The 16,836-nt window shown below is 44.6% G+C and overlaps 1 protein-coding gene across 4 annotated transcripts in view; it reads left to right on the forward strand.

The window, feature by feature from the left end:
- The window catches only part of LOC106594676 (pre-mRNA 3'-end-processing factor FIP1), a 36,597-nt gene extending 20,277 nt beyond the window's left edge, over window positions 1-16,320 (forward strand). For 3 of the 4 annotated variants that reach the window (XM_082973959.1, XM_082973961.1, XM_082973960.1), the window contains 10 exons: window positions 1,868-1,967; window positions 2,964-3,120; window positions 3,312-3,338; window positions 3,741-3,792; window positions 4,253-4,311; window positions 7,763-7,786; window positions 9,829-9,915; window positions 10,514-10,640; window positions 12,895-13,176; window positions 13,388-13,921. In XM_082973959.1, coding sequence (XP_082830085.1) covers window positions 1,868-1,967; window positions 2,964-3,120; window positions 3,312-3,338; window positions 3,741-3,792; window positions 4,253-4,311; window positions 7,763-7,786; window positions 9,829-9,915; window positions 10,514-10,640; window positions 12,895-13,176; window positions 13,388-13,529 — 1,057 coding nt within the window. In that variant the 3' untranslated portion in view covers window positions 13,530-13,921. Of the gene's footprint in view, window positions 1-1,867; window positions 1,968-2,963; window positions 3,121-3,311; window positions 3,339-3,740; window positions 3,793-4,252; window positions 4,312-7,762; window positions 7,787-9,828; window positions 9,916-10,513; window positions 10,641-12,894; window positions 13,177-13,387 lie in introns of those variants that run through there. The other variant, XM_082973958.1, reaches the window with a different exon arrangement.
- Window positions 16,321-16,836: the final 516 nt, after the last annotated feature.

The raw sequence follows: 16,836 nt of genomic DNA on the forward strand, positions 1-16,836 counted from the left end.
GTTAGGTACTGATCTGTGTGTGTGTGTGGTTAGGTACTGATCTGTGTGTGTGGTTAGGTACTGATCTGTGTGTGTGGTTAGGTACTGATCTGTGCGTGTGTGTGGTTAGGTACTGATCTGTGCGTGTGTGTGGTTAGGTACTGATCTGTGCGTGTGTGTGGTTAGGTACTGATCTGTGCGTGTGTGGTTAGGTACTGATCTGTGGGTGTGTGTGGTTAGGTACTGATCTTTGTGTGTGTGGTTAGGTACTGATCTGTGTGTGTGTGTGTGTGGTTAGGTACTGATCTGTGTGTGTGTGTGTGTGGTGGTGTGTGTGTGTGTGTGTGTGTGGTTAGGTACTGATCTGTGCGTGTGTGTGGTTAGGTACTGATCTGTGCGTGTGGTTAGGTACTGATCTGTGCGTGCGTGTGGTTAGGTACTGATCTGTGTGTGCGTGTGGTTAGGTACTGATCTGTGTGTGCGTGTGGTTAGGTACTGATCTGTGTGCGTGTGGTTAGGTACTGATCTGTGTGCGTGTGGTTAGGTACTGATCTGTGTGCGTGTGGTTAGGTACTGATCTGTGTGCGTGTGGTTAGGTACTGATCTGTGTGTGTGTGGTTAGGTACTGATCTGTGTGTGTGGTTATGTACTGATCTGTGCGTGTGGTTAGGTACTGATCTGTGTGTGTGGTTAGGTACTGATTGATCTGTGTGTGTGGTTAGGTACTGATCTGTGCGTGTGGTTAGGTACTGATCTGTGCGTGTGGTTAGGTACTGATCTGTGCGTGTGGTTAGGTACTGATCTGTGCGTGTGGTTAGGTACTGATCTGTGCGTGTGGTTAGGTACTGATCTGTGCGTGTGGTTAGGTACTGATCTGTGCGTTTGGTTAGGTACTGATCTGTGCGTTTGGTTAGGTACTGATCTGTGCGTGTGGGGTTAGGTACTGATCTGTGCGTGTGGTTAGGTACTGATCTGTGCGTGTGGTTAGGTACTGATCTGTGCGTGTGGTTAGGTACTGATCTGTGTGTGTGGTTAGATACTGATCTGTGTGTGCGTGTGGTTAGATACTGATCTGTGTGTGCGTGTGGTTAGGTACTGATCTGTGTGTGCGTGTGGTTAGGTACTGATCTGTGCGTGTGGTTAGGTACTGATCTGTGTGTGCGTGTGGTTAGGTACTGATCTGTGTGTGCGTGTGGTTAGGTACTGATCTGTGTGTGTGGTTAGGTACTGATCTGTGCGTGTGGTTAGGTACTGATCTGTGCGTGCGTGTGGTTAGGTACTGATCTGTGCGTGTGTGTGGTTAGGTACTGATCTGTGCGTGTGTGTGGTTAGATACTGATCTGTGCGTGTGTGTGGTTAGATACTGATCTGTGCGGTGTGTGGTTAGGTACTGATCTGTGCGTGTGGTTAGGTACTGATCTGTGCGTGCGTGTGGTTAGGTACTGATCTGTGTGTGTGGTTAGATACTGATCTGTGCGTGTGGTTAGATACTGATCTGTGCGTGTGGTTAGATACTGATCTGTGCGTGTGGTTAGGTACTGATCTGTGCGTGTGGTTAGATACTGATCTGTGTGTGTGGTTAGGTACTGATCTGTGTGTGTGGTTAGATACTGATCTGTGCGTGTGGTTAGGTACTGATCTGTGCGTGTGGTTAGGTACTGTGCGTGGTGTATTAGTTGGTAGAGAGTATAAACTCAGATTAATGACTGAGTAGACGGCAGGTAGTCTAGTGGTTTAGAGCATTGGGCCTGTAACTGAAAGGTTGGAATCCCAGAGCCAACTAGGTGAAGCATCTCATGAGCCCTTGAGCAAGGCACTTAGCCGTGACCGCTCCTGTTGTTCTGGGGACCATGGTCTGCTTAATGACTCACGGTGTGGTTGTGTTCAGGAAGACCAGTGGTACTATCGACGTGATCGGAGGAGGGACTGCTACCATCAGCAGAGTGGAGGGACGACGAAGACACAACCTGGAGGGAAACAACATCCAGGTACACACACACACACACACACACACACACACACACACACACACACACACACACACACACACACACACACACACACACACACACACACACACACCTGGAGGGAAACAACATCCAGGTACACACACACACACACACACACACACACACACACACACACACACACACACACACACACACACACACACACACACACACACACACACCTGGAGGGAAACAACATCCAGGTACACACACACACACACACCTGGAGAGAAACTACATCCAGGTACACACACACACACACACACACACACACACACACACACACACACACACACACACACACACCTGGAGAGAAACTACATCCAGGTACACACACACACACACCTGGAGAGAAACTACATCCAGGTACACACACACACACACACACACACACACACACACACACACACACACACACACACACACACACACACACACACCTGGAGGGAAACAACATCCAGGTACACACACACACACACACACACACACACACACACACACACACACACACACCTGGAGAGAAACTACATCCAGGTACACACACACAACCCAATATTTAGGTAGTTGTTCTTAATGTTTTGTAAAGTCAGTGTATATTATGGGGAGCTAAACAGAAAAATATATATTATTAATTGAAATAAAATAATGAGCCATACATTGACACATCGAGTCCAAAACGTCAGTTATAAACAATAAATAACTAGCTAGTTTTAAATGTTCCAGGAACGCTTCTGTCATTTCTGGAGGAAAACAGTCCTGTTATGAAAAGCTTATGTTGACACCCAGAGTCACATGAGTTTATGTTGAAGGCTAAAGCAGAGCGTGTTTTTAAAGGACTATTTAGTCTGGTAATACTGGTGTCTGGACAACCCTACACGGACACATGAAAGGACCTTCATAGAAGTCAATGTAACTGTTCCATTGGCTGTTGAATCACATACCCGCTTGTGATTTGGCCGTTTCTTCGTTGTCTAGGTGATTTCGGAACACTCGTCGTCGGACGCTGAGCCAAACCCCAACAAGATGCCCCCCTTCTTCCCCCCCGGCCCCCTCCCCCCAAACATCCCTCCTCCCCCATTCCTCCCCCCTCCTCCCAACGTCAGCCAGGCTCCCCCTCTCATCCCCCCACCAAGTAAGTCTACACCTCTCTCACTTTGTCTCTCTCTCATCTTTCTTTCTGTCTCTCGCCATCTCTCTCTCTCATCGTTCTTTCCCTCTCTAACTTTCTCTCCCACATTTCTCTCCCTTTTATATATTTGAATATTCACCCTGTTTAACTTTCCCACAGAGAGGAATTTGCTAACAATTGTTTTTATTTGGTAGGAATACCTATGAATGTCCCTCCTCCTGGTAAGAACAATACTCCAACTATACTCACTATTACTACACAAAATACACAATGACATTCATGATGTGGGAAAGACTGAGGAGTTCCACATATTAGAATACTATACAGCTTTATGTCTTAATGTACCGTTAGAATGTGGTGATGTCATAATGTGGTATAGACTCAACAGTTAGAATGTGTCAGTGTGGTGATGTCATAATGTGGTATAGACTCAACAGTTAGAATGTGTCAGTATGGTGATGTCATAATGTGGTATAGACTCAACAGTTAGAATGTGTCAGTGTGGTGATGTCATAATGTGGTATAGGCTCAACAGTTATGTGTCAGTGTGGTGATGTCATAATGTGGTATAGGCTCAACAGTTAGTGTGTGTGTGTCTTAATAGTAACACTGTGTGTGTGCAGGTTTCCCTCCTCCCAGCGGCCCCCCTCCCTCTCTCATCCCCACCTTGGACAGGTAAGACACCTCCACAGCTCCACCTTATAGACATGGATAGATTGACCCCTAGTCTCTCCCCTCCTATGTACTTGTAGAGATCTAAGGCAGCGTTTACACAGGCAGCCCAATTCTGATCTGTTAAACCAATTATTTACAAAAGAGCTGATCTGTTTAAATAGCATTAGCGCGTTGACTGGAAGTCTATGGGTATCTGCTAGCATGCTAGTCAACGCGCTAACGCTATTTAACATTGGCTCACGAAAACTACCTCTAACTTCCTTCATACTGGACACAGAGACATAAAAATGGTGTCCATCTGACTCTGGGGAAGTAGATAAAGAGCATCATTGTCAAATCCTGAAATATCCATTTAATATGATTGATTGGATCAATATGTAATTGGCATCTAAAGTATGCGATAAAATGATCATGACGACTTTGATATATTGAACGTTTTTGTTGCGTGTTTTATTTATAGCAGTGGGCATCCAGGTGGATATGATGGCCGTCCCGTTCCACCATACCCCTTCCCCACAGGTAGGGGGCGACAACACACACTATCACTTTCAATCAGTATTCTATTATATATAAGTCTGTCCAAAATGGATCCCTATTCCCTATGTAGTGCGCTACCGTTGACTAAGGTGCCATTTCGGATGCAGCCTCACTCTCAATCACTTTCAATTAATAAGTTATTATATTAAATTGTATTAAATCAATCCATGGGCTTCACTTAGCAACATATGTAGGATGGGACCCAATTTGGCCTATATAATGCACTTATTTTAAGCAGGGCCAATAGGGGTGTGGTCAAAAGTAGTGCACTATATAGGGAATAGGGTTCCAGTTGGGTAGTACCCATTTATGAACTTGATCCAAAGTTTGATTGATATTAGGGCCGGTACGATACCAGTATCGCGATACTCGTTAGTATCGTGTCAAGAAAACAAAACACAAAGCAGATTTACCTTCTTTAGGAAAACAGCCCTGATGTTGGAAACAAACATCATTATGTTGGAAACAAACATCATTATGTTGGAAACAAACATCATTATGTTGGAAACAAACATCATTATGTTGGAAACAAACATCATTATGTTGGAAACAAACATCATTATGTTGGAAACAAACATCATTATGTTGGAAACAAACATCATTATGATGGAAACAAACATCATTATGATGGAAACAAACATCATTATGTTGGAAACAAACATCATTATGTTGGAAACAAACATCATTATGATGGAAACAGCCCTGATGTTGGAAACAAACATCACTTATGATGGAAACAAACATCATTATGATGGAAACAAACATCATTATGTTGGAAACAAACATCATTATGTTGGAAACAAACATCATTATGATGGAAACAAACATCATTATGATGGAAACAAACATCATTATGTTGGAAACAAACATCATTATGATGGAAACAAACATCATTATGTTGGAAACAAACATCATTATGATGGAAACAAACATCATTATGTGGAAACAAACATCATTGATGTTGGAAACAAACATCATTATGATGGAAACAAACATCATTATGTTGGAAACAAACATCATTATGATGGAAACAAACATCATTATGTTGGAAACAAACATCATTATGATGGAAACAAACATCATTATGTTGGAAACAAACATCATTATGTTGGAAACAAACATCATTATGATGGAAACAAACATCATTATGATGGAAACAGACATCATTATGATGGAAACAGACATCATTATGTTGGAAACAAACATCATTATGTTGGAAACAGACATCATTATGTTGGAAACAGACATCATTATGATGGAAACAGCCCTGATGTTGGAAACAAACATCATTATGTTGGAAACAAACATCATTATGTTGGAAACAGACATCATTATGTTGGAAACAGACATCATTATGTTGGAAAACAGCCCTGATGTTGGAAACAAACATCATTATGTTGGAAACAGACATCATTATGTTGGAAACAGACATCATTATGTTGGAAACAGACATCATTATGTTGGAAACAGACATCATTATGATGGAAACAGACATCATTATGTTGGAAACAAACATCATTATGTTGGAAACAAACATCATTATGTTGGAAACAAACATCATTATGATGGAAACAAACATCATTATGATGGAAACAAACATCATTATGATGGAAACAGACATCATTATGTTGGAAACAGACATCATTATGTTGGAAACAAACATCATTATGTTGGAAACAAACATCATTATGTTGGAAACAAACATCATTATGATGGAAACAAACATCATTATGATGGAAACAAACATCATTATGTTGGAAACAAACATCATTATGTTGGAAACAGCCCTGATGTAGGAAACAAACATCATTATGTTGGAAAACAGCCCTGATGTTGGAAACAAACATCGTTATGTTGGAAACAAACATCGTTATGTTGGAAACAAACATCGTTATGTTGGAAACAAACATCGTTATGATGGAAACAAACATCATTATGTTGGAAACAAACATCATTATGTTGGAAACAGCCCTGATGTTGGAAACACACATCATTATGTTGGAAACAAACATCATTATGCTGGAAACAAACATCATTATGCTGGAAACAAACATCATTATGATGGAAACAAACATCATTATGTTGGAAACAAACATCATTATGATGGAAACAAACATCATTATGTTGGAAACAAACATCATTATGTTGGAAACAAACATCATTATGATGGAAACAAACATCATTATGATGGAAACAAACATCATTATGTTGGAAACAAACATCATTATGTTGGAAACAAACATCATTATGTTGGAAACAAACATCATTATGTTGGAAACAAACATCATTATGATGGAAACAAACATCATTATGTTGGAAACAAACATCATTATGTTGGAAACAAACATCATTATGATGGAAACAAACATCATTATGATGGAAACAAACATCATTATGTTGGAAACAAACATCATTATGTTGGAAACAAACATCATTATGTTGGAAACAAACATCATTATGATGGAAACAGCCCTGATGTTGGAAACAAACATCATTATGTTGGAAACAAACATCATTATGATGGAAACAAACATCATTATGATGGAAACAAACATCATTATGATGGAAACAAACATCATTATGATGGAAACAAACATCATTATGTTGGAAACAAACATCATTATGATGGGAAACAAACATCATTATGATGGAAACAAACATCATTATGATGGAAACAGCCCTATGTGGAAACAAACATCATTATGATGGAAACAGCCCTGATGTTGGAAACAAACATCATTATGATGGAAAACAGCCCTGATGTTGGAAACAAACATCATTATGTTGGTAAACAGCCCTGATGTTGGAAACAAACATCATTATGTTGGAAACAAACATCATTATGATGGAAACAAACATCATTATGTGGAAACAAACATCATTATGTTGGAAACAAACATCATTATGATGGAAACAAACATCATTATGTTGGAAACAAACATCATTATGATGGAAACAAACATCATTATGTTGGAAACAAACATCATTATGTTGGAAACAAACATCATTATGATGGAAACAAACATCATTATGATGGAAACAAACATCATTATGTTGGAAACAAACATCATTATGTTGGAAACAAACATCATTATGATGGAAACAAACATCATTATGTTGGAAACAAACATCATTATGATGGAAACAAACATCATTATGTTGGAAACAAACATCATTATGTTGGAAACAAACATCATTATGTTGGAAACAAACATCATTATGTTGGCAAACAGAGTCACATTTATTTATTTTCCAAGTTGTAGCACACCATATTTTTCATCCAGCAGGTTTTTAAAGCACCAAACAGTTTAGTCTGTTACGATACTGCTATCGTCTCGGGTAATTGATATGGGATGTATTTTAACTCCACGTGTAAGTTTTGATATGTACACACACAATATTGTAATAATCCATCATGTTTATTATCCCTCAGGTGGTTTCCCTCCTCCTATGACAGGTATGTCCTCATCACTACAGTATACAGTGAGGGGAAAAAAGTATTTGATCCCCTGCTGATTTTGTACATTTGCCCACTGACAAAGAAATGATCAGTCTGTAATTTTAATGGTAGGTTTATTTGAACAGTGAGAGACAGAATAACAACAACAAAATCCAGAAAAACGCATGTCAGAAATGTTATAAATTGATTTGCATTTTAATGAGGGAAATAAGTATTTGACCCCTCTGCAAAACATGACTTAGTACTTGGTGGCAAAACCCTTGTTGGCAATCACAGAGGTCAGACGTTTCTTGTAGTTGGCCAACAGGTTTGCACACATCTCAGGAGGGATTTTGTCCCACTCCTCTTTGCAGATCTTCTCCAAGTCTTTAAGGTTTCGAGGCTGACCTTTGGCAACTCGAACCTTCAGCTCCCTCCACAGATTTTCTATGGGATTAAGGTCTGGAGACTGGCTAGGCCACTCCAGGACCTTAATGTGCTTCTTCTTGACCCATTCCTTTGTTGCCTTGGCCGTGTGTTTTGGGTTATTGTCATGCTGGAATACCCATCCACGACCCATTTTCAATACCCTGGCTGATGGAAGGAGGTTCTCACCCAAGATTTGACGGTACATGGCCCCGTCCATCGTCCCTTTGATGCAGTGAAGTTGTCCTGTCCCCTTAGCAGAAAAACACCCCCAAAGGATAATGTTTCCACCTCCATGTTTGATGGTGGGGATGGTGTTCTTGGGGTCATAGGCAGCATTCCTCCTCCTCCAAACACAGCAAGTTGAGTTGATGCCAAAGAGCTCCATTTTGGTCTCATCTGACCACAACACTTTCACCAGTTGTCCTCTGAATCATTCAGATGTTCATTGGCAAACTTCAGACGGGCATGTATGTGCTTTCTTGAGCAGGGGGACCTTGCGGGCGCTGCAGGATTTCAGTCCTTCACGGCGTAGTGTGTTACTAATTGTTTTCTTGGTGACTATGGTCCCAGCTGCCTTGAGATCATTGACAAGATCCTCCCGTGTAGTTCTGGGCTGATTCCTCACCGTTCTCATGATCATTGCAACCCCACGAGGTGAGATCTTGCATGGAGCCCCAGGCCGAGGGAGATTGACAGTTCTTTTGTGTTTCTTCCATTTGCGGATAATCGCACCAACTGTTGTCACCTTCTCACCAAGCTGCTTGGTGATGGTCTTGTAGCCCATTCCAGCCTTGTGTAGGTCTACAATCTTGTCCCTGACATCCTTGGAGAGCTCTTTGGTCTTGGCCATGGTGGAGAGTTTGGAATCTGATTGATTGATTGCTTCTGTGGACAGGTGTCTTTTATACAGGTAACAAACTGAGATTAGGAGCACTCCCTTTAAGAGTGTGCTCCTAATCTCAGCTCGTTACCTGTATAAAAGACACCTGGGAGCCAGAAATCTTTCTGATTGAGAGGGGGTCAAATACTTATTTCCCTCATTAAAATGCAAATCATTTTATAACATTTTTGACATGCGTTTTTCTGGATTTTTTTGTTGTTATTCTGTCTCTCACTGTTCAAATAAACCTACCATTAAAATTATAGACTGATCATTTCTTTGTCAGTGGGCAAACATACAAAATACAGTATATCCTCCTCCTCCTCACTACAGTATATCCTCCTCCTCCTCCTCACTACAGTATATCCTCCTCCTCCTCACTACAGTATATCCTCCTCTTCCTCCTCAATACAGTATCTCCTCCTCTCCCTTCTCAATACAGTATCTCCTCTTCCTCCTCAATACAGTATATCATCCTCCTCACTACAGTATATCGTCCTCCTCCTCCATACAGTATCTCCTCTTCCTCCTCAATACAGTATCTCCTCCTCCTCCATACAGTATCTCCTCCTCCTCCTCACTACAGTATCTCCTCCTCCTCCTCAATACAGTATATCATCCTCCTCACTACAGTATTTCCTCCTCCTCCTCACTACAGTATATCATCCTCCTCACTACAGTATATCATCCTCCTCCTCACCACAGTATCTCCTCCTCCTCCTCCTCACTACTATAACGTCTCTGTCTCCAGGTGGCTACCCTCCTCCTATGCCAGGTGTGGTGTCTCCATGGCCTCCTATGATGGACCAGTCTAAACAGTGGGACTACTACCCTCCAGGTAAACCAGTCTAAACAGTAGTACTACTACCCTCCAGGTAAACCAGTCTAAACAGTAGTACTACTACCCTCCAGGTAAACCAGTCTAAACAGTAGTACTACTACCCTCCAGGTAAACCAGTCTAAACAGTAGTACTACTATCCTCCAGGTAAACCAGTAGTACTACTACCCTCCAGGTAAACCAGTCTAAACAGTAGTACTACTACCCTCCAGGTAAACCAGTCTAAACAGTAGTACTACTACCCTCCAGGTAAACCAGTCTAAACAGGAGGGTGGTATAGACAATGTATTTATTTAATGTGATCAGTGGTAGATCTATGTAATAGCAGAAGTTAAAGGTCCTATCTGATTGAGCTGACGTATGCAGCGGTTACCGTGACTACGGTGTCCGTGAACACAGGAACATTGCCTTTAACAGGGTCATAGCTGACAAAGCAGGTTCAGATTGAATCCCAGCCTTACTCTCTGTTAGTCAGCGCCTCTACAAACTGTTTATGGGTGTCAGCTGTTTTTTACTAGTGATCAATAACCAACCTGTCAATCAATAACCAATCAATCAGTGTGACCTGATGTTCTTTACTGTACTACTACCCACCAGGACCGGGACCAGGACCAGGACCCAGACGGGAGGACAAGAGGGAGAAGGAGAGAGAGAGACCCAGGGAGAGACCACATGAGAGGGAGAGAGAGAGGGAGCACAGCCCTTCCACTATGGCTTACAACAGGTTAGCCGAGGACGACGCGGCGACCGTGTTCTCCTAACAGTACATCTTCCCCCACTGTCCCTGTCCCCGTACCGGGCTCGGACCAACGGTCCTCTGCTCGCTAACACAAGTGACCGCATTCCTTGGCAAACCGGTTGAGCTATAGAAACATATTGAATATGATAGCTAGCTGTGGAGTTCGCTTACGGCACATTCTTAACGGCAGCTAGCCTAGTGGTTAGAGGAGGCAGCTAGCCTAGTGGTTAGAGGAGGCAGGTAGCCTAGTGGTTAGAGGAGGCAGCTAGCCTAGTGGTTAGAGGAGGCAGGTAGCCTAGTGGTTAGAGGAGGCAGCTAGCCTAGTGGTTAGAGGAGGCAGGTAGCCTAGTGGTTAGAGGAGGCAGCTAGCCTAGTGGTTAGAGGGGAGGCAGGTAGCCTAGTGGTTAGAGGAGGCAGCTAGCCTAGTGGTTAGAGGGGAGGCAGCTAGCCTAGTGGTTAGAGGAGGCAGGTAGCCTAGTGGTTAGAGGAGGCAGCTAGCCTAGTGGTTAGAGGAGGCAGCTAGCCTGGTGGTTAGAGGAGGCAGCTAGCCTAGTGGTTAGAGGAGGCAGCTAGCCTAGTGGTTAGAGGAGGCAGCTAGCCTAGTGGTTAGAGGAGGCAGCTAGCCTAGTGGTTAGAGGAGGCAGCTAGCCTAGTGGTTAGAGGAGGCAGCTAGCCTAGTGGTTAGAGGGGAGGCAGCTAGCCTAGTGGTTAGAGGGGAGGCAGCTAGCCTAGTGGTTAGAGGGGAGGCAGCTAGCCTAGTGGTTAGAGGGGAGGCACGCTAGCCTAGTGGTTAGAGGGGAGGCAGCTAGCCTAGTGGTTAGAGGGGAGGCAGCTAGCCTAGTGGTTAGAGGGGAGGCAGCTAGCCTAGTGGTTAGAGGGGAGGCAGCTAGCCTAGTGGTTAGAGGGGAGGCAGCTAGCCTAGTGGTTAGAGGGGAGGCAGCTAGCCTAGTGGTTAGAGGGGAGGCAGCTAGCCTAGTGGTTAGAGGGGAGGGCAGCTAGCCTAGTGGTTAGAGGGGAGGGCAGCTAGCCTAGTGGTTAGAGGGGAGGCAGCTAGCCTAGTGGTTAGAGGGAGGCAGCTAGCCTAGTGGTTAGAGGGGAGGCAGCTAGCCTAGTGGTTAGAGGGGAGGCAGCTAGCCTAGTGGTTAGAGGGGAGGCAGCTAGCCTAGTGGTTAGAGGGGAGGCAGCTAGCCTAGTGGTTAGAGGGGCGGCAGGTAGCCTAGTGGTTAGAGCGTTGAGCCAGTAACCCAAAAGTTGCTAGATTGAACCCCCGAGCTGACAAGGTAAAAATCTGTCGTTCTGCCCCTGAACAAGGCAGTTAACCCACTGTTCCTAGGCCGTCATTGTAAATAAGAATTTGTTCTTAACTGACTTGCCTACTTAAATAAAAATTAACTCTGTTACTAGGGCCCAATAAAATCTGGAGACCGCGGACGGAATCGCAGAATCCAGACAATAAAAACTAAACGCATTGAACATTAATTAATTTGCCCCAAGTCTATGATAAGAGATTAGCAGAGTGCCATCAGTGATTCGTATTTCCACCAACTTTCTGAAGAGGCAACGAGGAATGCGTGGTTGCGCTCAGCTACCCCTTTATGTAGCCGTTAGCCACGATGCTAATGGAAAATCTTCTGGTAGGTGCAACGTTTTCCGTTAACATTTAATTGAGAAGTTTTTTTTTTAACTACAAAGTAGCCTATGCTTTTACCTGGCTGAATGACATCATGATTATTTGCATTGGCGCGATTTGTTTTGCAAACTCTTACCATCACATGTGCTATAAAAACGCAGCTAACATCCTCTTGCTAGGTGGGTAATGGAATTAAAGGGTAACTACAACCCTGCATAAAATATCAACAAACATGACCAGATCTCAAACCTGGTTTTAAACTTTGTGTTGTGGACTTAGTTGTTTTTCTATTAATGTGTGAAACTGAGGCAAACCGAAACCTTGAGAAACAGAATTTTATTGGGCCTTATGTTACACGTTAACACACATTCAGATGCATGGTCACACATACACACCTCATCCAGTTTCACATGTTCTCTACCAAGAGAGAGCAAGATCTGTTTAAACAACGACCAACAGATTGACACACCTCATCTCACTGTCCAATCAGAAAGCATCTGTTTAACAACGACCAGATTGAACAGTGAGTTGTTTCAATCAGAAAAGATGATTAGTCATGTCGCTGTCCAGCGTCCAATGAGATATTCTGTCTGTCTGTGGTCTCCATAGTGATGAGGAGCGGTACCGCGGTTACCGGGAGTACCAGGCGGAGCGTGGCTACAGCGGCGGTGACCGTGGAGGAGGTGACCGTGGAGGGGGGGAGCGTGGAGGCGTAGACCGTGGGGGTGATCGTGGAGGGGGGGAGCGTGGTGGTGACCGTGGCAGTGGTGGTGAGCGTGGTGGTGGTGGAGGGGAGCGTCACAGAGAGAGGTCGAGCCGTGAGAAGGAGGAGAGACACAGAGAGAGAAGACACAGAGAGAAGGAGGAGGGGAGACACAAGTCATCACGCAGGTACGCCCCCCCCCCCCCCACACACACACACACACACACACTATTTCACCTCTTTGTTGTATCAGAATCAGAACTGTCTTCCTTTTCTCTCCCCCCCCCCCCCCTCTCTCTCTCTCCCCCTCTCTCTCTCTCCCTCTCCCCCTCTCTCTCTCTCCCCCTCTCTCTCTCTCCCCCTCTCTCTCTCTCCCCCTCTCTCTCTCACTCTGAGCAGTAGCAGCAGGAGGAGACATGATAGTGAAGAAGGAGACGGGCACAGGAGACACAAACACAAGAAGAGCAAGAGAAGCAAGGAGGGCAAGGAACCTAGTGATGACATGGGAGGAGACCAGGAGAACCAGGACACCATGGAGTGATGAAGAGAACACCCTCCTCTGCCTCTCTCTCCTCCGCATCTCTCTCCCTCTGTTTCCCTCTATACGTCCCTCCATCTCTCTCCCTCTGTTTCCCTCTATACGTCCCTCCATCTCTCTCCCTCTGTTTCCCTCTATACGTCCCTCCATCTCTCTCCCTCTGTTTCCCTCTATACGTCCCTCCATCTCTCTCCCTCTGTTTCCCTCTATACGTCCCTCCATCTCTCTCCCTCTGTTTCCCTCTATACGTCCCTCCATCTCTCTCCCTCTGTTTCCCTCTATACGTCCCTCCATCTCTCTCCCTCTGTTTCCCTCTATACGTCCCTCCATCTCTCTCCCTCTGTTTCCCTCTATACGTCCCTCCATCTCTCTCCCTCTGTTTCCCTCTATACGTCCCTCCATCTCTCTCCCTCTGTTTCCCTCTATACGTCCCTCCATCTCTCTCCCTCTGTTTCCCTCTATACGTCCCTCCATCTCTCTCCCTCTGTTTCCCTCTATACGTCCCTCCATCTCTCTCCCTCTGTTTCCCTCTATACGTCCCTCCATCTCTCTCCCTCTGTTTCCCTCTATACGTCCCTCCATCTCTCTCCCTCTGTTTCCCTCTATACGTCCCTCCATCTCTCTCCCTCTGTTTCCCTCTATACGTCCCTCCATCTCTCTCCCTCTGTTTCCCTCTATACGTCCCTCCATCTCTCTCTCTCTGTTTCCCTCTATACGTCCCTCCATCTCTCTCCCTCTGTTTCCCTCTATACGTCCCTCCATCTCTCTCCCTCTGTTTCCCTCTATACGTCCCTCCATCTCTCTCCCTCTGTTTCCCTCTATACGTCCCTCCATCTCTCTCCCTCTGTTTCCCTCTATACGTCCCTCCATCTCTCTCCCTCTGTTTCCCTCTATACGTCCCTCCATCTCTCTCCCTCTGTTTCCCTCTATACGTCCCTCCATCTCTCTCCCTCTGTTTCCCTCTATACGTCCCTCCATCTCTCTCCCTCTGTTTCCCTCTATACGTCCCTCCATCTCTCTCCCTCTGTTTCCCTCTATACGTCCCTCCATCTCTCTCCCTCTGTTTCCCTCTATACGTCCCTCCATCTCTCTCCCTCTGTTTCCCTCTATACGTCCCTCCATCTCTCTCCCTCTGTTTCCCTCTATACGTCCCTCCATCTCTCTCCCTCTGTTTCCCTCTATACGTCCCTCCATCTCTCTCCCTCTGTTTCCCTCTATACGTCCCTCCATCTTTCTCTCTCCATCACTCCCTCGGAGCACTGTTGTAGTTGATCATGCTCAGAGATTGTTGTTGTTTACCCGTTCCCTTCGTCGTCATGACGATCATAAACAACCCTCATCTTCTGTCATTTATTTTCGTCCCTCTATTTTCTTAACCAAACACCTCGCTGAAAGATGTCAATTTGTTGAATTAAAAAACAAGCTTTTGATAACTTCTGTGTGTGCCTGGGTGGTTTCTGTGTGTGCCTGGGTGGTTTCTGGGTGGTTTCTGTGTGAGGCTGGGTGGTTTCTGGGTGGTTTCTGTGTGAGGCTGGGTGGTTTCTGTGTGAGCCTGGGTGGTTTCTGTGTGTGCCTGGGTGGTTTCTGTGTGGGGCTGGGTGGTTTCTGGCTGGGTGGTGTCTGTGGGGCTGGGTGGTTTCTGGCTGGGTGGTTTCTGTGTGAGGCTGGGTGGTTTCTGTGTGTGCCTGGGTGGTTTCTGTGTGAGGCTGGGTGGTTTCTGGGTGGTTTCTGTGTGAGGCTGGGTGGTTTCTGGCTGGGTGGTGTCTGTGGGGCTGGGTGGTTTCTGGCTGGGTGGTTTCTGTGTGTGCCTGGGTGGTTTCTGTGTGAGGCTGGGTGGTTTCTGGGTGGTTTCTGTGTGAGGCTGGGTGGTGTCTGTGGGGCTGGGTGGTTTCTGTGTGGGGCTGGGTGGTTTCTGGGTGGTTTCTGTGTGAGGCTGGGTGGTGTCTGTGGGGCTGGGTGGTTTCTGTGTGGGGCTGGGTGGTTTCTGTGTGGGGCTGGGTGGTGTCTGTGTGGGGCTGGGTGGTTTCTGGCTGGGTGATGTGTCTTTGCTCTTCCTTCCTCTATGACTGACGGAGGGGTAATGAAGCAATAAGGCCTGAGGGGGTGTGGTAGATGATAGCAGATTATAGGCTGTGAGGCTTTTAAAGCACCGTTCCCGCGCTGGGGGAGAAGGCATTCACGCTAAACGCTGCATGTCGGCTCAATCAGAAATCACATTTCTATGGTGGAATCTGTAACGCTTCAGCGATAACACATTAAATAGCGCCCTCAATCTAGGCCAAAGGCTTTGTCCTGTTAATGTTTAGCTACAGTAAGGGATACATAGACTACAATAGAAGCCATAAGGGATACATAGAGGCTACATTAGAAGCCATAAGGGATACATAGAGACCACATGACAAGTCATAAGGGATACATAGAGACTACATTAGAAGCCATAAGGGATACATAGAGACTACATTAGAAGCCATAAGGGATACATAGAGGCTAAATTACAAGCCATAAGGGGTACATAGACTACATGACAAGTCATAAGGGATACAGTGCATTCGGAAAGTATTCAGACACCTTGACTTTTTCCACATTTTGTTACGTTACAACCTTGTTCTAAAATGGATTAAATTGTTTTTTTCCCCCTCATCAATCTACACACAATACCCCATAATGACATCACAATACCCCATAATGACATCACAATACCCCATAATGACATCACAAACACCCCATAATGACAAAGCAAAACAGTTTAGAAATGTTAGAAAATGTAATAAAAAATAAAAACTGACATCACATTTGCATAAGTATTCAGACCCTTTACTCAGTACTTTGTTGATGGACCTTTGGCAGCGATTACAGCCTCAAGTCTTCTTGGGTATGACGCTACAAGCTCGGCACACCTGTATTTGGGGAGTTTCTCCCATTCTTCTCTGCAGATCCTCTCAAGCTCTGTCAGGTTGGATGGGGAGACTGGTAGACTGGATTACTGTAAAAGTACTATGAGACATTTTTAAAGGGGCTATAGAATAACTATCTTTAAACTAATGACTCGGGACGTCGGTTATAAGATTAAAGCGTATTTTAATAATACTTAACGTTACATTTGACCACTTTAGATTCTATAAAACAAAAGAAAGTTGCTAGCGAAAGGCAGGTTTATCACTTGCCACTTGCTCATAAGTGGAGCGTTTTCGTTCTCACTTCCACTTCCTGTCGCAAAGCATTTTGGTAATTGCAGTCTAAGACGCAGTATGCGGAAATAGCTCCATCATTACATGGCTGCTAAATTTCAGATGGTTCGTCTAAACAAGTC

Source organism: Salmo salar, chromosome 04, assembly GCF_965601325.2.
Source record: "Salmo salar chromosome 04, fSalSal1, whole genome shotgun sequence".
NCBI lineage: Eukaryota > Metazoa > Chordata > Actinopteri > Salmoniformes > Salmonidae > Salmo > Salmo salar.